Raw genomic sequence first — 22,736 nt, forward strand, 5'->3', positions numbered from 1 at the left:
TGGGGGGCAATTCATTACGGGGGAAAGGGGACATCAACTAATGCCTGGTTCAAATTGATCCAGTTTAACTTTGTGCACTAGGTGTACTGATCCCTAAAAATGTTGCACAATATTTACCTGGGACGTTCTTCCGCTTGTACCCACTTTTCCAAGATGGACGCAGATTTCCTGCATATGGGATGGTAGTGCCCTGTAGTGCAGACATACTGGTAGGATGTAGTAGCTTGGTTGGAGATAGCCTCTGGTTGGACAATAATTCCAGGGCTCTGACTTTGTCTGCTGGAAATGATTCCAGTCAGCAAAAAGAAACGGCTCAGCAGACAGTTCATTTTGTTGGAGCTAGTGCTTATGAAATGTAGGATTGACATCGGTGGGGGGTGCCCAGGCCTCCGCTCTTAGTGCATTGGCTGAGGGACATGTCTGAATGGGAAGCAACAGAAGAATGGCTTATAGGCAGGGATATGGAAGGATAACAAACTAGCAGATGATATGCAGGCCTGGTAGGCTGTGCTGACAGATTTGCTCGAACCATAGGACTCAAGGCCACCTTGAAGGAATTGGGGGCAGATGGTGAGGGGATAACCAGACCAGTAGGTCTAGAATCAAATGGTATGGAGGGGGAGGGCTAAGAAGGGCATAGGAAGACCCAAGGGGCCAGGGGAATGCGAATGGCATCATATAAATATGCACCTACCCCAGGACCGGGTCCTGGACGGTAGAGCAAGGGAAAGAGTGTGGGGGATAGTTGGGGTTGGTTTAGTGGCACTTTGATATGTTGTTACTAATGTTGGACCATTGTGGATGCTTCAGATGCCAATAAAGATATTCAAAAAAGATATTGGCAATCGTTTAACTTGGCTAGAGGCTTGGATTATCCCTCGCTGGAAGAAAAAGGGGGGTTGTGAATAGGGAGCCAGTGGAGCTCCTTCAGGTGTGATGTGAGTGCAGCATAGGAGTTCTGAATGGTCTGCAGCCTTCTGGTGTGTTTTTTGTTTATCTCGGCATAGAGGCACTCCTGTAGTCCTACTTGTTTGTGAGCAGGGTGAGTGTGACGGCTTCCCTGAGTGCTGTTTGGGAGCCATTTGAAAATCCTCCTCTGCATCTTCAGTTTATGGACGCATGAGTCGGGACTGCATTGACTTGGGCGGTCATGTCGAGTTTGCTGTTGATGATCCATAGATTCTTGGTGTGGGTGGTGAGGGGTTGGTGTCGGTCTTAACTCGGTTGGCCACCAGGTGGAGTCCTACAGTGATGTGCTCCATGATTATGGTCTTGTCGTTGTTCAGCTTTAGACAGTTGATCTTCATCCAATGGGCAATTTCAGTGATGCAGGCAATGAACTTGATTCGGGTCCTGGACATGTTGTCCATAGGGAACTGAATGAATTGCATGTCATTGGCGTAAGAAAGGACGTTGGTATAGTGAGAGGGGATAATGCTGGCTAGAGGGATCATGTATGCTTTGAAGAGGCTCAGACTCAGGGGGTATTCTTGTAGAACTCTGCAGATGATGATGCAGGAATCCAAGGTGTTCGTATGGATCCAGTCAGTCAGCCTGGCACCAGTCAGACAGGAGGAGATTCTTGTACTTATATTCTTATGTTGTGTAGGCATTGGATGAGGATGGGATGGGCGACTGTGTCAGACACAGTTGGAGGGGGGCCCAGCAGGATGAGGGCTGCTGTGTCTCCTGTTTAGAGTTCTATGGATGTCACCCATGGCGGCGATGAGGGCAATTTCAATACTATGGTTGGGTCGGAAACCAGACTAAGTGGTGTTGAGGAGTTGATGTTTGTTGAACTATTCGATGAGCTGTCTGTTGATGATTTTCTCCAAGACCTTGGCTGGGAATGATAGCAGTGAGAGTTGAAGGGTCTACTGACTGCTTATTTCGCAATCAGAGGACAGTTTTGCATGTCTCCAAGCATCCAGGAAGGTTGCGGAAGAGGTGGAGGTATTCAGAATGGTTGTGAGCATGGTAAACGTGGGTTGCATTACTCTGGAGTAGGCATGTTATGTTATATCGCTTGGTATAGCACATTAATCCCCCAAGAGGGTACCCAGGGGCTTGTGTAGGTTTCTGGTCCCCAAGGTTGTTATATATAGAACCCGGACTTCAGATTCTTGCAGAACTCAAGAAGTGAGGAGGAGGCTCTGATGCATTGAGGGAGGTTGTTGAGGGTGTGGAAGGTCACAGCATTGAAACAGTGGGAGGGAGGGATGACTAAGATTCCTGGTGCTTGGTGCGCCCGCTGTGCGTATCTGCTGCACGTCCATGCTGTGGTAGCCATTAAGTAGGTCCTGGGAAGGGAAAGGAGTGATGCCACTTCGTGTGCAGATGGATGATGGAAATACGTCTTCTTGCTTGGCTTCATTTAAAGACAGTTTTGATGGCAAACCAGTGATTTTACTTCCTGTGCAGATGGATGATGAGAAATCCATTGATGACACTTTCTGTGCAGATGGATGATGGTGCAGTGGCACCAGCTACAGCAGTGTTGACAACACACAGTTCCAAGCTTGCTTCCTTCTTGTGGTTTCCTCTGTTCCACAGCTGTGAATGACTCTGACTCGACCAATCAGCAGGAGATAACATGAGCACAGTAGTGGTGCAGTCTATAGGTCTGCCGTCATGCCACCTAGCAGTGTCAGGATCTGAGAGCTTGATCGGAAGGTATTGGTTTCACAATAAATGAGCTTCAAAGGCCACCTTATTGGATGCTGTTCTGATCTCTGAGAAGGCCGAGATGCAACGCAGCCCTGCCAAGTGTCACTATTTATGGTTTAGATCAGTGGTTCCCAACCTGTGGTCCGCGGACCCCTAGGGGTCTCTGACACATTCCCAGGGGGTCCGCAGGCCTGGGCTGGGAGGAAGGCACTTCTCCAGCTGAGGCCTCTGACAAACAGGTGCGTGCGTAGTTTCATATTTATTACTTCCGTTGTTGAGCAGTTTTAAACGCACTGCAAAGCTCCTTGTACTGCCAAAATAAAAGGGTCAAGCTAACTCAAGTGATTAATGTATCTGCTAGAGAGATGGGAGTTTTGTGCAGAGGCAGTTTTGACTCAAAGGTAGCGCAGATGGTTAACATGCCTGCTGCAAAGAATGTGTATCATGCAAAGAACAGTATTTTATGTGCATGGCACAATGGGTTACTGCTTTTGTCACAGAGATTCTTTTGTTACTATGCAGTTAATTATCGTAATCTAGCACAGTGGGCTGTGAACTGCCGTTAAAGAGCTGCATGCAAACCGCATGGCACAAATTAGAAAGTTTTTTTTTTTCCTAGTCTTTCATTTTCCTTATGCTGTTAAAAAGGTTTGCTTGTCTAGAAATACATTATTATTGCTAACGCGGTGCTTAATTTGTGCTTGTTGTTTCCGGTGCTGAGCACTGGCACTTATTTTTGAGGGCTGGGGCTTATTCTTCTGTCTCAAGCATTTGCTGCGAGCAAAAGACACATATGGTAAAGACGGAGGAAGGAAAAACGAAAAAGCGTCACAAAGGGAGAAAGTAGAAAGCTGCTAGAGTGAGCTGAAGTGGCCGGGAGTGGCTTTATATGGATTGAAGAGTCCCGAGATGGCTTCAGGATTATGCTGCCTCAGTATTCCGTGTTCTCACATTTAATTGCAGCAGCCGTGTGTTTAAGAGGAGGGCTTTGGGCACCGGCACGTTTTTATTTACAAATAAAACACTGCGCTAACATCATCGCTAATCACTGTGCTGTGTTCTGAATCCTAAGTTTGTGCTTCTCCAGACCAAGCGCTCTTAGAAAATGCCTACCAGTGTGGATGACATGTGAATCCTACACCTTGTAGTCCCCTGTAAAATGCCCTGACACTCTACAATGGTATGAGAGGTGCTATAAAACAAATGCAGTACACGTGACAGAGAGGCTTAGGAGAGATGAGAGGCCCTTATGGTTTACTTCCTTTCCCCTTCACTTATTTATGTGGAAAAACTTTCTCAGATCTTGCATACCTAAAAAATAAAAACAGAAATCGCTCCAGAAATGTAGAATCTGACCTGACGATTCACCTTTCCTAAATAAAACCAAAAATTGAAAAGGCAGTTGCCGAGATGCAGCGCCAACCTTCCCAATAAAATGTTTCGATTTTTGCATATTTTTTCAATAAAAAATAATTTTATCTTTAGTAATTTGAGTATTTGTTTGGTGTGTACTTGTTATATTTTTTGCGAATTAGTGTTTTAATGTTTGAAAATTAAATTGTACAAATTGCTGGGGGTCCCCGGCTTCCAGTAATGATTCATTGGGGGTCCTCAGGAGTCAAAAGGTCGGGAACCACTGGACTTTAGATTAACCCATTTTAAGTTACTGTTCACATTATTGTATGATCAATAATTTGCCACACATATTAGGTGATCTCTGTTGATGGTGTGTTTTATGTAGAATTTCATGTTTTCCTGGTTGTGAAGGTTTGACTCTGTCCGCCCCATTTGGTCCAGAAGAACTGGACTAGCACGTGCTGAGTAGTCACTGCAAAAGCTCATCTGCGCTTTGTTTCCCTGAGCAGAGAACTGCGCTGAACCATGTGACCTCTCTAGACAGCATTAATTAACAGAAGGCCCTGGCTCATCGGTCTGGGGGGCCCTCCTGCACTACGGCCTCTATACACTCCAGTCTGATCAATGCTTGATTTGTTAAAAAAAAAAGTTAGGTACCAGAGCCGTTCTCAGGGGGGCACTGCAGCTTGCACTGCCCCTGCCAACGCAGCCAATGACAGTACCAGCACAACAGCTAACTATCACACTTCTACAACCATGAAAATTTAGAGTATTCCAGACCACTAAAAACTATAAGGATGGCGTTGGCTGCGGGGATTGCCCATTCAAATATAAACTGAAATATTAAACATTACTTAGTTCTCATCTCAAAATTAGGCAGTAACGCCACCACGAGTTTGCCTGTTATAGGTGTCGGTGTTGAGAATGAAACGTCTCGGCTGAGCACAGCTGGATGTGTTGATTTCTCTGTACCTTTATATATTTTCAATTGCATTAGTGTGCACTTATGTGTGCCTGTGCCCATCAGTTTTATATCTCAATGAGTATACCTTATATGAAAGCCAAATCCATTGACATTGTCAGTTGGACTTTATACTAGCTGTAACAGTGGTGCATAGAAGTTTTAAAGCATGGGCAAAGTAGACTCTGGTCCACGGCCCCAGACTGTCAGGGCCCCTACTAGATTCGTCTCTATTCTCCACGCACTCCTGCCCTGATGACCTTGAATGATTTTTGAAACATAGATTTTTTTAAAACAACATTTTCCTATATTTTTAATACAGGTAATAAGTGGGAGTCTAGTACAGACATTTTGTAGGAAGAATATTGTGTTTGTTTTTCAGCACCACCAACATCCTTAAAAAGTCGATCAAAACAGGACCTCGCATTTGAGAAATGGCAGTAGGTCTGCTGATATGTAACGAAATTGAAAACACACATAACTGTCCTTAAATATCAAATGAAAACACATTTAGATTTTGACTAGTCAGTTTGTGCGGTGTCAGTGACCTAGCCAAAAAGGGCACAAAAAAGATTAAATTGGATCATAAGTCCAAAGCTGCTCCGAATAGGGGCCCCCAAAGTATGTCTGCCCCTGGGCCTCCCAAATCCTCAACATGCCCCTACAGTGCTGAACCGCTTAAATATATACATTAGATGAGTGGAAAGGGGAAGGCATAACAGCTATTTTGGGTTTACATCAGCTGGTGCCACTTAGGTCCCTCATTGTGAGCATGTTTCTTCTCTTTTACTGTGCCATTAGAGCAGGGGTCTCCAATCTTATCTTCAGTGAGAGCTACTTATGATCAATAAAAATCATTCCGGGCAATAATTTGTGTTGCATGCCTTTATGTGGGTAATACATAATAACAATAGATCAAATGCCCCTGGCACCAGGGTGAAAATATTAGCAATAAACCTCCCCTATGCTACATGATTTATCACTCAAATATCAGCTTTAAATATATATTGGAAATTCAACCATCAGCTTATCAGTTCGGAAAATATCTATTTTCATTTCAAATACAAATTTTTCAGTTTTAGTATGCATATAATAATTCAGTCAAGCTAAATCTTCTAATTTAGTAGGCTAAACCAGATAGAGGAGAGCTACGTCTAAGTAGCTGGAGAGCTACCAGTAGCTCACGAGCTACTCGTAGGAGAAGCCTGCATTAGAGAGTCCCAGTCACTTGACAGTAGTAAATTTGTTTGAACCTCTCCCAGGTGCTATGCAGTCAACCTCTCAGTTTGGCACCAACGTGCACTCAACAGTTCAGAATCCTGTCCAACTTCACTTTTCTGCTTCCTGAAACTGAGGGTTCGTAAAGTCTGGTATTCTAGGTTAGCTGAATGGGGGACAACAGCATTCTATCTCACTGCTACCCGTTCCTCAAATGAATGTATAGCTCAACAGCACTTCTCCACTGTGCCCTCTTTTCTCTCTTTTATTTTTTCTACTGGCATATTTAGAATGGTAATGGTCCAACAGCTAGCTAAGCACTGACTAGAAATTAACCAAATCTGAAAAGATTAGGCTGAGGTTAATTTACTCAAACAAGAAGTTTAGTGTGACTGTAGAAAAACATCACGTTGTCATTTGAAGTGGGCCCCCTGGGGGGGAAGCTTTTAAAAGGATAGGACTATATGGCACACACAGTCTGTACCCAACGTTTATCTGTTTAAAACTTGAATCATTAATGATCCCTTTTCTTGTGAGGGTGCATTGCGCATGATTCTACTTACCAACTGTATTCATTAATAAAATAGTGCCTTGGCATCAGTACTCATACTTCAGGCTCTTTTTTCTGCACCCTCATGTATGTCTTGCTTACTCCTGTCCCCTCACCCCTCCATTGTGCAGGATGGACAGACGTCAGCCAGCTGCCATATGGATACAGCCACCATTTCCCGTGGATCCTTACCTCCAGGCCTTCTCCAAGTGTGCTTCTGGTACACCTGCCTTCCTTCAGGGTTACTTTGTCTGTCAAGATATCTTTCCTGCCAAGAATCTGGGTCTCTGGCCCAGTGGTGCTGCAACAGTTTTCAGAGTAGGAGTTATATCACCCAAGTCATAGAGATTGTGAAAAATTCAAACGTCACTCATAGAACAAATGTGGCAAATGAGCCACCCCATTAATCTGGGGACTGATCAGGGAATGGTGTGGTATGTAGCCGGTGGTGCATTTTGGAGCACTTTGGTGCGAATATATTACTAAAGCATGGTGTAGTAGTGCATGGTAATTTACAGCACATTTTTCATTGAAATGCCCACATACTTTGCACAAGCATTCAATTTTACTGATAAAATGATTTTAGATAACAACAAAATATGGAAACCTGTTTCAATGAATAATTATCTTTGGCACTTCACTAGCATTAATTTGTTTTGCTCATATTACAAAAGTTTTCTTCCATCACACTTCAGAATTACAAAAAGTGCTTAATAGTGCTTTCCTAACTGGTGCCGTATGGTGAATATGTGCACAGTTCATTTACAGGTATTTATTTTTCTCTCTTGGGGGATTCGCCTTGATAGTCATAAGCACTGAATTATCCCGCCTATGTGCGAGGATCCTGGAGTACTTTTTTTTAGTATATCTTATTAAGTTTAGATGTTTGCCTTTCTCCGAGAAGGCTTGCAGAGTAACTTTAGAGGAAAAAACATTATGCAGCCTATAGGAACAGGCTACAATGGACAAATTATTTGTATTGTACTTAAAAAGGGGCCAAGAAAATCATGTATGCGTATAATGAAACACTAATATTTTCTAAAAATGGCTTAGATCTCTTTCACAAACCCTTTTTTGTAAAAGTATAGAGCTGAAAGATTGCAGAACAGTGTAGCCCAATAGGCTGTCATTATGCAAGTTTAAAACAGTCTGTGCCTTTAAGAACCCAGGGACCACCAGATCCTATCATGCTCAGCAGGTGACAGTTGCTTCAGTTCTTTTTGACGTGATGTGTGAGTGACAGGTAGGTCCCATAATTACCTCAGTCATCTGATGCAGCCCCCACGCACCCTTACTTCTAGCGCTATGATCTGGCTCCTTTTCTGCCATTGAGCCTTGGCGGACTTACTGTGCCTGCGCAGTTGCCAGTGGCAGTCTGTACCCCAAGCTGTCTCTCTGGTTATGATTCTCACTCGTATAATAAACACTAACTACATCTCTGATCTCTATGTAGATAAATTCATTGCGAAAACAAAAGCAGCAGAAACCTAGGAGGTGGCTAGTAAGCAATCTAACACACAGCGTCATTAGTCTCAATCCAGGAATCATCCAACCCATTAAAGGAAGAACTCAGCACACCAGAGGTAAAGCAACCAATTGGTATGATGGTCACACTGGGGAAAAAACTGGAAGCCACCAGTAGGGAGAGGATGAGCAGACATAGCAAAATTGCCAGGACAACAAAAGACCTGATCAAGAAGCTCCAGTTCACAAAGCCAAGACCGAAACTCAGCAAAGCAAACTGCACTGTACACTGTACATGAACGTGTGAATTGAAAGGGTTAGAAAAATTAGAGGAGTGTATCGTAAGACAGCAACTGAAATTTCTGTTACTTGTCTCGAACCCTCAACCCAGAAATTGAGTCAGTGTGTACTACCACTATACAACAAGTGAGAATCGTCACCAGAGAGTTATCTTGGGGTACACACTGTCACTGGAAACTGCCAACTGTGTACAGGAGTTCAATACTTCTTCAATTGTGTCTCTAGAGTCTATCTCCAAGTTTATGAACTTTGTAACAGTATGATGTTCCATGTCCGCATTCACATTATACAATTCTAGTGTCCCGTTTAGCCCTCCAACCTACTCTACAGCTTTATCACCTCAACCTAAATTGCGTCAACTTCACACATTTTATTTTATTTTTTAAATAATGGCACATATGTCACTCAGTTTATCTGATACTGAGGCTTTTTAGGTAATCTGCAAGCGCAAGTGGGGGAAACGAAACGATGTGCAAGAAAATTGTTCTGGTTTTGACTGATTTTATGCAGCTGCATTTTTCTTACTTTCTCTTTGTAATTTTCTCCCTTGTGTAGTAATTCAGCATCTGAAGAATCCAACCATTCTGCATCTCCATCGGACTCCGGTAGTCAATCTGAAAGTGAACATGGGAGTGGGCACGGCAGTGACCATGCCAGCGAACATGGTAGTGAACATGCCAGTGAGCATGGAAGTGAACATGCCAGTGGGCACGGAAGTCAACATGCCAGTGGGCACGGAAGTGACTCTAACAGCAGCTCAGCCTCTGGAAGTCAGTCTGAATCTGAAAACGAGTCAACAGGTTCTAAATCCAGAAAGAATTCCACAGAAAGCAAAGAGAAAAATGTTCCCAAGAAGCAGAGGTTGGCAGACGTGAAGAAGGTACGTTCTGATTCCTAGCAGTACATTCTTATTGCTTTGATTTTATATTTAAAGGATCCTATATAGGTGGAAATGATATTGTCATAACGCAGAAATCTAGAACGTGCATTAATTAGTTCATTATGTAGCATTGGGCTGGTTGCATGTTTCTGGTTGTTCTCATATTCTTGCATTGTACTCCAATAGATGTAGTTTAGCTGGGAATTAAATAAAAACTTGAAGGAACGCACCATCCAACACTCTCACAGCGGGGAAAACTTACTGGTCTCTAAATAAGAGCTCGTTTGTGTCGAAGGGATTAGCGCTCGTCTCTTCTGTAAGCAAATAATAAATTAACTTAATTGAAACAATAACAGCCTTTCTGCAGCATCCCAGATTCGCAAGTACAATACACTGTATTCCTAAATACTCACTATCAACCCTTCTTTTTTAACTCCCTTCCGTTCTATTATCCCTCTTCATATGGTCTAAGAATTAATCCTACCTCACACACCCAGAATCATTTGACAGTATAATCACAACTAGCACTTGTAAGCAATAGTCTACTTTTCACGTTACCACACATTTCTTATAGTCGTTATGCCTTTCTGTTAACTTACATTTTTTTTAAATGGAAATTTTCTTGAAAATTCAGACAAGAAAGTAGATGGTGTCGCAGTGCTGTCATAGCAAGGGTCTTGCCATTGACAGAACGTCCATTGATACAGGGACCTTCCTCATCAGTAAGAGTTCTTTGAGTCTTGAAGGCTCTCTCAGAATCAGCTTCAGTATTCAGTAGCAGAAAAGCAACTAACCATGAGCCCACCCCAGAGCTGTCTTCAACATGAAGAAATACCTGGGCTCAGGATTCAATCAGCCAATTCTAGGCTACATATCTTTCATGGGCTTCTGGCCAGTCACAGGCCTCAAGCTTTTTCTTAGTTGGATTTGGGCTTGCTGATTGTCTGTGAGTGCCAGAGTGCCTCAACTCTGTCCCTCCTTACTCTAATTTAATTTCTGATAGATTCTTCTTACTGCAGGTTCTTTAACTTTGGATTTCCCCAGGCACAAGAAAGGCTCTGAAGCATTTCCTGCAAGAGCTCTCGCTTGCTGGCAGGTGGCACCATGGGTATCTGCATTGGTATCCTCATGTCTCTGGAAGTGGCAGTTCGTGGCCACATAGAGGAACCATCCATGCATGTTGACAGCATTTCCTTTGTTCTGTGCATCTCTATGCAAATCGGGATCTCCGCTTCGCCAAATTTTGTTGATGTTTTACCAAATTCCAAAATAGATTTTTTGGCAGTGTGCTAGAAAATGTCACCTCTAAAGACCACAGGCTTCAAGCCATGCTGCACCCGCATGAAGCCGATGTCAGTTACAAACCAGCTCCCTTGTGCATCTGAAGGCTATCAGGGAAGAGATGAAGCTGAGTATTTCCACAAGAAATGAGTCAGGTAAAATTTTGGGCCCACTTCAAATCCAAGTCTCAGTTCTGGTCTAGGTCACTTTGTCTTCAGGCAAGTCCAAGATGAAGTTGAAAAAGTCTTGGTGCAAGATGTTCAGGTTCGAGTCCTCTTTTTGGTGCTCCCGATATAAGGAGATATCCATTGTCATCACTCCCAGGGCTCAATTACATGTCTGTTGCCCAACACCAACCACATACCATGTGTAGGCAAGTACCCTCTTTCTGGCATGGTTAACTCCACTTTTTGCCTGTTGTCAGTATGTTTTGGCTGTGTTCACTGGGATCTTGCTAACCAGGACCTCAGTGGTTGCTTGGACCACACACACACCCCACATTAGGCATACTAGTGTCCCCTTGTAAGTCCCTAGTATATGGTACCCAGGTATCCAATGCATTAGGGCACCAGGGGTCCCACATGGGATCCGCAGCATGTATTATGCCACTCATAGGGAGCCCATGCAAAGTGTATCTGCAGGCCTGCCATTGCAGCCTGCATGAAAGGGTGCATGCACCCTTTTCACTATAGGTCACTGCACCAGGTCACTGTAAGTTACCCCTATGGTAGGCCCTCCTAGCCCAGAGGGCAGGGTGCAGGTACCTGTGTGTGAGGGCACCCTTGCATAAATAGAGGTGCCCCATGAACTCCAGCTCCATTTTCATGGACTTCTTTAGTGCGGGATGTCATTTTATTTGTGTACTGGACATGGGTCACTACCTATGTCCAGCTTCATAATGGTAACTCCGAACCTAGGCATGTTTGGTATCAAACATGTCGGAATCATACCCCAATACTGTTTCCAGTATTGTAAGTATGATTCCATGCACTCTGGGGGCTCCTTAGACCCCCCCAGCATTGATCCTACCAGATCTCTGGGGTTTTCAGGGCAGCCCAAGCTGCTGCCACCCGCCAGACGGGTTTCTCCCCTCCTGCTGCTTAATCAGCTCAAGCCCAGGAAGGCAGAATAAAAGATTTCCTTTTGGAGAGTGGGCGATACATCCTCTCCCTCTGGAAATAGGTGGTACATGGCTTGGGAGGGGTAGCCTCCCCAAGCCACTGGTATGCTTTGAAGGGCACATTTGGTCCCCTCCCTGCGCAAACCAGTCTACACCGGTTCAGGGACCTCCAGTCCCTGCTCTAGCGCGAAACTGGACAATGGGAAGGGGAGTGACCACTCCCCTGTCCATCACCACCCAAGGGGGGGTGCTCAGAGCTCCTCCAGAGGGTCCCTTGATTCTGCCATCTTGAAACCAAGGTGAGCAGGGGTCTCTGGGAGCATCTGAGTGGCCAGGTCAGGCAGGTGATGTCAGAGCCCCCTCCTGATAGGTGGTCACCTGGCTTGGTGACCAATCCCCACTTTCAGGGCTATTTAGGGTCTCCCTCTTGGGTGGGTCTTCTGATTTGGCTTTTAAGATTCCAGAAGGACTCCTCTGCAACCTCTACTTCGACTTCTGGCCACTGGAACTGCGACTGGACACTACAGGAATCGACAGTCTGCATCCATGACGAAGACTCTGCTTGCAATATTGTTTCCACGGCTCCTTCCAGCTTCTGCAACATTTCCCTGGCTGTGCTTCCTCTGAGGGCATCAAGTCCTCAGTCTGCATGAGAATAAAGAAGGTATCCCCCTTGGAGTGAAGGAGTCACTCACCTGCATCTGCAGGCACCAACAGCAACGATGAACGGCTGCATGGATCTCCTCTCCTCCTGAGCTGCATTGATCCTGCACCACGGGTGGTGGTCTGTAGTGGTCCACTTGGGCCTTTCTGCCAGCTATCCAACTTTGTTGAAGGTAAGCCCTTGCATTCCCGCACAGGACAATACCCCCATGCACCACGTCACTTGCGGCTTCCAAGGCTTGTTGGCATCTCCGCCAAGGGATCTTCAGGCTCCATGTAGCCCCAGCCCCCAGCAATCTTCCCTGCGGGGCACAGCCCTCTGCGTGCGTCTCCTGTGCCGCAGGACCTTTCCTCATTTGTGCTGCGTGGGCTCCTCTGCGACTCCTGGGTCCTCTTCCAGTGGGTCTCCAGTGGGGGGTGCCTTTTCTTCTGTGACGATCTGCCTTGCTGAGGGTCCGCTAAGGCTCCCCCTTCTGGGTTGAGTCCTCCTGGACCTTGCTAGTCCCCAGCAGCTCCACTTTTCCTCTACGGCAACTCTTGCCTTGCCAGGGCTTGTTGGTGGATTTTCCACGCCACAGACAGACTGCAATCTTCCATCAGGCATGGGGGGGTCGACTGCATCCTCCAGGAACTCTTCTCCGGCTCCAGGGCTGCATTGCTGACTGTCTTTGGCCTACCGTCGACCAACTCCTGCAACCATAGACGGGTGGGTAGTGGCTCCTGCCACCACTGGACACTTCTGCGACTTCTGGACTTGGTCCCCTTCTTTTTCAGGTCTTCCTTTTCAGGAATCTACTGCTGGTTTCTTGCAGTCCTGTCTGGTTGTTGCATTACCTTCATTTTCAGTCCTTTTGGTAATTTGGGGAAAATCCAGTAACTTACTCCTTTCATCCTGGTCGCTGGGGGGCACTGTGGTACTTACCTTTGGGGTTTCCTAGTTCCTCCAGCTCCCCTCTACAAATACCGCTTACCTAGGTAAGGGGCCTATATTCGCATTCCATTTTTTTAGTATATGGTTTGGGCTCACTATTGTTCATTGCTATTGCACTGTTTTCTATTGTTATTTATACCTATTTCTGATTACTAGTGTACATATTTAGTGTATTTACTCACCTCCTGTTGGGGTATTGCCTATCTAGTATTTTTGGTAATTGTGTTACTAAAATAAAGTACCTTTATTTTTGTAACACTTGAGTGTTTTCTTTAATGTGGGTACGTGCTGTGTGACTGCAGTGGTGTTGCATGAGCTTTGCATGTCTCTTAGATAAGCCTTGGCTGCTCATCCACATCTACCTCTAAAGAGCCTGACTTCTAGACACTACCTACACTTCTCTGATCGGGGAACCCTGGGCCTGGTATAAGGTGTAAGTACCATAGGTACCCACCACACACCAGGCCAGATTCCTACACCAGGCCCTCTGCTGAAGCCAATTTCCCTGCACTTCCTAGGCCATCATTAAAACCTTCAATGAGGCCTGCTGCAGCTTTTTCCAAGTCCCTCTGAGCACCTTTGCACCCCATGGATCTGTTGAGACCCAAGTTTTGCTTCTGCTGGTGTCTGTCCAACGTCAATTGACCCCATTGAGCCTCCGCCTGGCTCGCTGCTGTTGCAAGACCATGCTGCTACACATTTGTCTTGGTGCCAGAGGTTCCAGTTCCAGGTCAATCTTGACAAGTGTCTTGGATCCGGAGCTGAGCTTGGTTAAATCTCTGCTGATGTCTTGCTATGAGATCACTAAGGCATATCCCTTGTTATGAGAAGATTCTCCCACACTGTCTCTGCCTTGATGCCAGTATTTCTGACAGCTTGAGTATATGTTCGGGTCAGGTTCAGATGTAGTGCAGGGCCTTCAGATTCTCCATATGAGGATAATGACCCGGCAGACATTTTGCTACCTCTTCAGAATATTGATGCTGTTCTTTATTTAGACCCTCAGAATGCTTATGACCTTTATGCCATTAGGGCCCCATTCCAAGGAAAGTGCCATTGAGCTGCAGAGGTTTTGTAAGTATAATTTCTATCTGTGGAACCCAAATAAAATTTGCTTACAACTTGAGCACCACATGCATTTACAGGGATGTGGAAACATCCTCCCCAGATATGCCCTTGACAGCTCATTGATGTTTGTTGACAAGGCAGATTCAAGGTTGGAGCAGTTCGAAGATAGCTCATACTACGATCTGTCAGTTTCACCAACAATATTGGAAGGATTGACATTACTCCTTGGCCTTGCTTACTGTTAGAAGCAGGCATGCCTGCATGTTCAGCAGCCCGTTCAACCCTTTTGTGTCACTTTGGGACATGCTGGTAGCAGAGGCCTTGGCCACAAGCAAGGATAATTTTGCAACATTACATTTCTGGATTCACATCCTGTGCATTATTCTGCCATCTAGTGGTTGGGTCTGGAATCTTCTTGTTAGTCTTCTTTTTCTCTTTTGTGCTCATCTAGTCCGTAGCCATTTGGTACTATGTCTGTCCTCTCATGATGTCAGACGTGCGCCCCAGAAGCTCTGGTGCGTGATTGCCATCTTAAGATTTTCTTTCCGCTGTTGGGTCTGGAAGTATCAACCAGTGCTCCACGAATGCTGAGAAGGAAGGGGACCAAGGACTGGATCATCTAAGAGACAGCAGAAAACCCATATCTGAGGACATCTGTGGAGGAAAAAAAACCTGAAAAACCTAGATCACTTGAAAGTAGGTGCACTACGTGTCAGGTCGATCATGTGGTTGGAGAATCCACCGGCGGGGGGCAGAATCCATCGAGTGAAATGGAGAACACTCCCTTTTGATTCTGTCTCAAGTGCCACTATAAGTTTGCCAGGAAAGACAACTATCAGGTCTGCAACCTCTGCTTGCTGAGAGATCACAGCACTGAAGGCTGCAAGGTGTGCACTGAGTTCCTCCTGAAGATGTTGAGGACTAGAGACCGGCAGATACAGAGATATTACACCACTATGCAGACGCAGAAGGAGGTGCCTGTCCTTAAGAGAGCACGGCCTTTTGGGGGACAAGAACAATATAGGCACAGAAGCAGCATAATCCATATGGTCTGAGGCAGTGAGTGAAGGTGTTGACTTGGAGCCAGACGTCCTGTCAGAGACATAAGGAGGTAGAGATCCGAAAGCACCCTCGGGTAACAAGCAGAAACCATGGAGGAGCTGACCAAAAAAACATTGGACTCCTAAGTTCCACAAAACTGCCTTGGCGCCAAAAGAATTGTCGAGGCAGAGAGAGAAGTTGTTGATTTGGAGCCACATGTCCTTTCAATGAGTCATAAGGAGGTAGAGCTCCAAAAGCACCCTCTGATAACAAGCAGAAAACATGGAGGAGCTCACCAAAAAATGTTGGACTCCTAAGTCCCCAAAACTGCTTTGTCATTAAAAGAATCATCAACCAAAGGGAAATCAAGACACATAAAGCCCCCTGGGCCCCTTCATAGGGACACTAGTGCAATACATCTCCAGGAGAAGTAGTTGACGGTGAAAGGTTAGTGGAAGAAGGCAAAAGAAGTGGTAGATGTGGAAGCTCCATGTCCAAAGAAAAGACTGCCGACTGCGATCGTCAATGAGAAGGCAATTAAAATCATAGTAAAAAGAGACCGCTAAAAGCTGAAATGGTGGCGAATCTGCAAAAGAAGAAGGATTGTGAGGAATCTCTTTGGGAATTTTATATTTTGAATCCCATTGAAGGCTTCAGACAAGCAGAGATGAGACGAAGGGGGCCAAACTTGTTTCACCGACCCCACCAGAGGTGCAAGAAGAAGAATACGAAATGTTCTTCGAAGACCAAGAGCTTAAAGAGGACCAGAGAATATTTCCAAACACCAAAAGTGTCAGCAACCAGTGTCAAGACCTTGATATCGACTCACCAGACGAGGGACTCAACTCCTACCCGTCGAGCACATCCCCTCCAGACATCATCGCCATGTATAATTCAATAGTAAAAAGGACAGTGGACAGGTATGGGTCAATCCCGAGGAAGAGAAGGCACAGTCATGTTTCACCTTCAAACTCTTGTTCCCTTGTCATACAAGAGTCAGTACTTACACATTATTTCTCAGTATTCGGACTAGGGAAGAGAGGCTTTCAAAGAGCCAGTAGTGTGCAAGGGTTGTAAAGAAGTTTAGCATTTCTCCAAGGACCCACAATACTTCTGGGAAAATGTAATGGCAGATTCTGTAATTGTGCCCACTGCAAGAAAGAGAGCCAACATCCACGGGCCCACCCCCAGAGAAAGAGCGCAAGAGAGTGGAAATAGTGGAGTGAATAATGGAGCGAAGTGCAGCAACACAGTGCAGGACTGCTAATTCCAACACCCTTCTAAATGGATACGTCGACCAACACTGGGATAAAGTTGGGGAGCCAATGAAATACCTTCCAGAGAAGTTCGAAAGGTAGGCAGCTGCACTAGTAGAAGAGGGGAAGGCCATCACCAGTGTGTGCATTGATGCAGCAGACAGCAGAGTGATTGTCACAATCAGAACCCTGAGGAGGCACACCTGGCTACAGGTCTCCGGGTTCAAGAGCCAGGTGCAGGCTAGCATCATCAGCATCCCATCAATATATAATCAGCTCAGCAGTGGATGACACACTGCAACAATTTAGAAAGGACAACGACGTGGCCATGGCCTTGGGGGTGTTGCATTTCTGAGGGCACCAATTTAGAAGGACAACCCCCACAAGGAGATCAACTGGAAGGGGAAGTTTCAAAGCACACTGCCACAGGTGCTCTACCATCACGCAGGGCAACAGCAACCATTAACACAGTGGCAGCCATAAACAGCACAGCCTTTTCGGGGCAGAGCTAAAGGGAGAGTTCAGCCCTCCAGTGGAGCAAGCTCCTCAACTAGTGATTTTGATTGCCATCCGCCCCATCTCATGACAACAGTGAGGGGGTAGAACAGAGACCTTCCTTCAGGAGTGGCGGATGGTCATATCAGACAGATGGATCCTCAACATCATCGAACTTATAAATACACCACCGGGGGTCAAACAAAGAACATATCACACTTAAAGGAGAAGAGGCGTTTTCTGCCATGCTATGTGCAGGAACTCTTGAAAAAGAGGGCAATAGAGGGTGCCCACAACAGAAATCAATCAAGAAAACTACGCAACATAGTTCCTTGTCCCAAAACCGGACAAGTCTCTAAGACCAATTCTGAACTTTTGCTTTTTAAACAAGTTCATAAAGACGCAAACATTTCAAATGACCATGCTGCACGAGGTCATCCCGCAACAGAGGGAAAGGACAATGTGGCAGCCATAGACCTCAAGGATGTTTAGCTACACATTTCGATTAACCACAAACACAAAAATATGCACAGTTCATAGTCAACAAAAACACTACAAAGTCAGTGGTTTTCTTTGGAATTAAGACAGCACCCAGAGTATTCAAGGCATGTCTAGCTGCAGTGGTGGGCCACCTAAGAAGGAAAGAGATACATGTCTACTTGTACCTAGATGACTGGCTAAACAAACAATCTATTTCTCACAAAACAGAAGGAACATCAGGACAGTCATGGACACCCTTCACAGACAAGGGTTCACCATCAACCTAGAAATGTCTTCAACAAACATTGAGAGAGGGACCTGATTTTCCTGGGAGCAAGAACAAACAGTGTGGAGGGAGCTAAATGAACAAGTGCTCCAAGATGTGTTCCGACAGGAGACCACTCTGGAGATCAATCTGTTTGCAACATAAGAAAACGCAAAATGCCAAGACTTCGCATCCAGTCACCCACCGATCCGAGGGGAATGCTTGTCGATAGACTGGATAAAGAAATTTTCGTTTGCTTTTCCACCAATTCCTCTCATGCTTCTAGTAATAAACAAGTGCAAGCAGTCGCAAATTACACTGATCCTGATTCCTTCTCAGTGGACAAGACAGGTGTGGTTCTCAGACTTAGTGGAGCTGGCACAAGGAAAGGTAAAAAGATTACTGATGAGGTGCAATATCCTCTCCATGCAAAGAAACAGAATCCACCCCTGGAAACAAACAGTTTGAGATTAGCGGGTTGGCTCCTTAGGACAGACTATGGTCAGCTGGAACTTTCAAAGCAAACCGTTAAGTACTAATAAATGCTTCACTGTGAAGTGGCTGTGATATACTAAACCTATGCAGAGCTGTAACATACTATTTAGAAAGGACTAGGCAAGTCAGAAAGGAAGCCAAAACTTTGTAACATTTGCCGATTCAACAAAGGCTCTCCAGTGACGAAAGGCACCATTGCAAGTTGCATAGTATGAATGATCGAATTATGCTGCCGTACAGTAAGCATGCGCTTAGAAGCAAAATACAGAGTACATCCCAGAAGAAAAAAAGAATCCACCTAGCCTTCCTATTAAATGCACCCATAAGCAACATATGTATGGCGGTCACGTGCTCATTGGTCAACACCTTCACAAAACACTATGGTGTGGGCATCCACGTGAACAGAGTCCCAGGTGGGGCAAGGTGTAGTAAAGACCCCATTTAAAGCTGAACCTTGTTCTAATCTCATTCAAGAGTGATCAGAGATACTGCTGCAAACTCCGTGCACAGTATGTGAATCCAGAAATGGATTCATGCTGCAGAACAAAATGGTGACTTATCAGTAGGAGTAGCTTTGCAGCTCTTTCCTTCTTAGGTGGCCCACCACTGCAGCTAGACATGCCTTGAATACTCTGGGTGCTGTCTTAATTCCAAAGAAAACCACTGACTTTGTAGTGTTTTTGTTGACTATGAACTGTGCATATTTTTGTGTTTGTGGTTAATCGAAATGTGTAGCTAAACATCCTTGAGGTCTATGGCTGCCACATTGTCCTTTCCCTCTGTTGCGGGATGACCTCGTGCAGCATGGTCATTTGAAATGTTTGCGTCTTTATGAACTTGTTTAAAAAGCAAAAGTTCAGAATTGGTCTTAGAGACTTGTCCGGTTTTGGGACAAGGAACTATGTTGCGTAGTTTTCTTGATTGATTTCTGTTGTGGGCACCCTCTATTGCCCTCTTTTTCAAGAGTTCCTGCACATAGCATGGCAGAAAACGCCTCTTCTCCTTTAAGTGTGATATGTTCTTTGTTTGACCCCCGGTGGTGTATTTATAAGTTCGATGATGTTGAGGATCCATCTGTCTGATATGACCATCCGCCACTCCTGAAGGAAGGTCTCTGTTCTACCCCCTCACTGTTGTCATGAGATGGGGCGGGATTCATATGCAGCCTTCCACCTTATTGAAAATTGATGTGAAATAAGGAGGAAAAGATACTGAGATCCCTTAAATCATAAAGGGAGCCAGCAAAGACAGAACCTCCAAGGGAAAAAAAGAATCTGAAGATGGCAGCCTTGCACAGTGGCTTTTGGGGCACATGTCTGACATCGTGGGAGGACGGGCATAGCACCAAAAGGCTACAGATGACACCCAGCATTTGAAAACTAGATCTAACAGGAAGATTCAGGATCCAACCAACCATCAGGTGGTAGAATAATGCACAGCACATAAATCCAGAAAACTCTTCAAGCTGTAAAACTATTCCTACTGGTAAGTAACCATTTTATTTTCCTCGTCTTTGACACCTGCTGCAACTGCGGCCTGACTGCTGTAACTCCTCCTCCAATGGTGTCTACAATCAATATGGTGATGCCCTTGCACTTCTTTCTACCCCCTAACCACTATTCACCCTGTTGTTTTCTCAGACTTCAGCAGAATATGCCTTATCCTTGTGAGAGAAGTTCAATCATTGCTGGCCAAAGGGGCAATAGCGAGAGCCCCTGAGGTTAGAAAGGCAAGAGGTGCTGCTCCTGCTTTTCTTGGTGGCCAAGAAAGATAGCAGGCTCTGGCCATTTTTTGACCTTCAGTCCTGAATACCTTCCTTCAGAATGCCAAATTCAAGATATCAATTCTGGCTCCAGTCTTTTCTGTCCTAAATCCTGGAGATTGGATAATGTCTTGGACGTGGGCTTTTATAAACCCGCCCCATAGTGTTTCGTGCATCGTTGTATGGTCGAAACTCTTCCGATTCACCATCCTGCCCTTCGGCATCACTTCGGTCCGGCGGTTTACAAAGCTGATGGTGGCGGTCTATTTTTGATGATCTGGAATACATATACTCTCATACCTCGATGACTGGCTGTTGAAGGCAGGCTCACCTTAGTCATTAGCAAGCTGAAATCCCAGCCTCAGCCGGTGCAGATAATTTCCATCCTGGTAAGTCACAGACATTGAGCACTTGATCTAGTGTTTCTTGCTCGTTTATTTGTTCTACCACGGATAGGTCTTTGACTTTTTAGGCTCCTGGCCAGGGACATCTCACTAGTTGCACATATCGTTTAGCACATGTAGGCAGAGCGGAGAGTGGTGATGGATGAATTATCTTTGGGTTGGTGAGGATGCCTATTGTTGAGTCTTTTGCACCCTGGAGTTATAACCTCATCATTCATTGAGATGCACAATTTTCCTATAGTGGAGCTCTGGTGTCATGTATGCATTTTTAGCTGTACTGCTGCTCCCATAAGTTTTGAGAAAGGTTGGGAAAGACTGGGATGTGCACTTTCTGACAGCCTTGGCCTAGTCTTGGAGAGTTCGGTACTCTGATCATCTGAGCCTGAGCATTTGCCATCTACTCCAATTGCCTCCTTGAGAAGACCTGGTGTATGAGCAACAGGACAAAGTTCCTCATCACAACTTTATAACCTACAATTCACTGGGTGGAGATTAAACAGAACCAGTTGAGTAATTTTGACTTGCCTGCTGAGGTGGTGGATGTCATCTTGGCTGCTTACTGCCTGTCTGCCAAATCCATGTATTCTTAGTCGCTGGGGAAAGTTTGTGGTCTGGTGCAAGGACCTTCAGATTGACCCACTTCAGGCAAACACTTCTTGTGTTTTTGCTGTCATTTGCCCGGCAAGACCTTGCTGTTGGCCCTAGTAAAGGTTACTTGTTCAGCTTCCCTTGCATGCCACATGGGGTGGTGCATTTTGGGAAGTGGCTTGCATATATTTCCTCCTGTGCCTTTATGTATGCCACAGTAGGAACTTAAAATGGCCCTTATGTCCTGAAGTTGACCCCTTTTGAGCCTATGCACAGCTCTTCTTTGGGGTTGCTGACACTGAAAACCTTTTTTTTCTCATTGCGGTCGCTTATGCCCATCGTGTCAGTATAACTACAGGGGCTGTCAGTACAGCCTCCTTTTACCATCTTGTTTCCTGACAAGTCCTCTGTATCAAGATTTACTGTGCATTGGGAAATGGATGAAGACCTTTGTCCTCATTTCACCAGAGCTAAAGTCGGCAGTATAGCTTTGGTATCTGCCAGACAGCTTTGTGGGCATCTGTCCACTGACTTTCAGATCCCCAGGGAGGGCCATTTTGCCTGTCTGTCCTGTAGGACTTCCTAATGTAAAGTCGACTCCTCAGAACTATCCCTTTTCACAGGGTTCTTCTAGGGTGTCTGCTTAAAAGTAGAGGAACCTGCAGTTAAAAGTATCCCTCAGAAGAACAAGTTACTTACCTTGGGTAAAGCTTTTTCCAGTGAATACTCTGACTCTTCACTGACCCACTCTCCTCTCCTTTCTGTGAAAATGACTTCTCATAGGTCACAGGGGCCCATTTAGATTGATCACATTGCCACGTTCTGGTTGCTCTGTATCTGGGGCGCGTAAGTTGCATTGACAAAACTGATGTCCGCATGATTATGTTATAAGTATATACAGACCCTAGTTCAATTGTGCCTCGTAGTGATGCACTGGAGCTTTTGCAGTAAGTTTCAGATCCTGTGGATCACTCAGGGTAATTTAAAAGATGTGGAATCTGTGGCCGCAGATTCTCCTATAACATCTAAATCTGAGAATTCCGCGACACTAGACCTAGTGTTTCAAAAACTCAACATGCTACACGTGCTTGGTCAGTCGACAGAATCCACCACAGAAACTGTACAGAGCAACCTTGCATCTTTGGAACAAGAAATTATACAAATGGGTGACGGAGTCTCTGAAATAGAATCACAGCTAAACCTCCTGGAAGACCACAAACACTAAACTAAAACTTTATCAATCCCTGCAAGGATGACTTGACTGGAAAGGAACATCACCGAACTCAAAGATAGAAATAGAAGGGGCAATTTGTGCATTTTTGGACTTCCTGAAGGTAGCAAAAACCAATCTCCTTCCTGTGCAACCTTCATTGAAAAACTGGATCCCCCAAGTACTCAATGTGAAGTTAGACAAGAACTTTGAAATAACCCGAGTGCACAGAGTGCCCACACATAAGCCAGCAAACAGCAACGCTCCAAGAGCCCTCATTT

At 45.2% G+C, this 22,736-nt stretch overlaps 1 protein-coding gene across 2 annotated transcripts in view; it reads left to right on the forward strand.

The window, feature by feature from the left end:
- The window catches only part of CHD2 (chromodomain helicase DNA binding protein 2), a 1,519,436-nt gene that overhangs the window by 120,428 nt on the left and 1,376,272 nt on the right, over window positions 1-22,736 (forward strand). For both annotated transcript variants that reach the window (XM_069222751.1, XM_069222752.1), the window contains exon 3: window positions 9,072-9,396. In XM_069222751.1, coding sequence (XP_069078852.1) covers window positions 9,072-9,396 — 325 coding nt within the window. The remainder of the gene's footprint in view (window positions 1-9,071; window positions 9,397-22,736) is intronic.

The sequence above is a fragment of the Pleurodeles waltl genome, chromosome 3_1 (genome assembly GCF_031143425.1).
Source record: "Pleurodeles waltl isolate 20211129_DDA chromosome 3_1, aPleWal1.hap1.20221129, whole genome shotgun sequence".
Lineage (NCBI taxonomy): Eukaryota > Metazoa > Chordata > Amphibia > Caudata > Salamandridae > Pleurodeles > Pleurodeles waltl.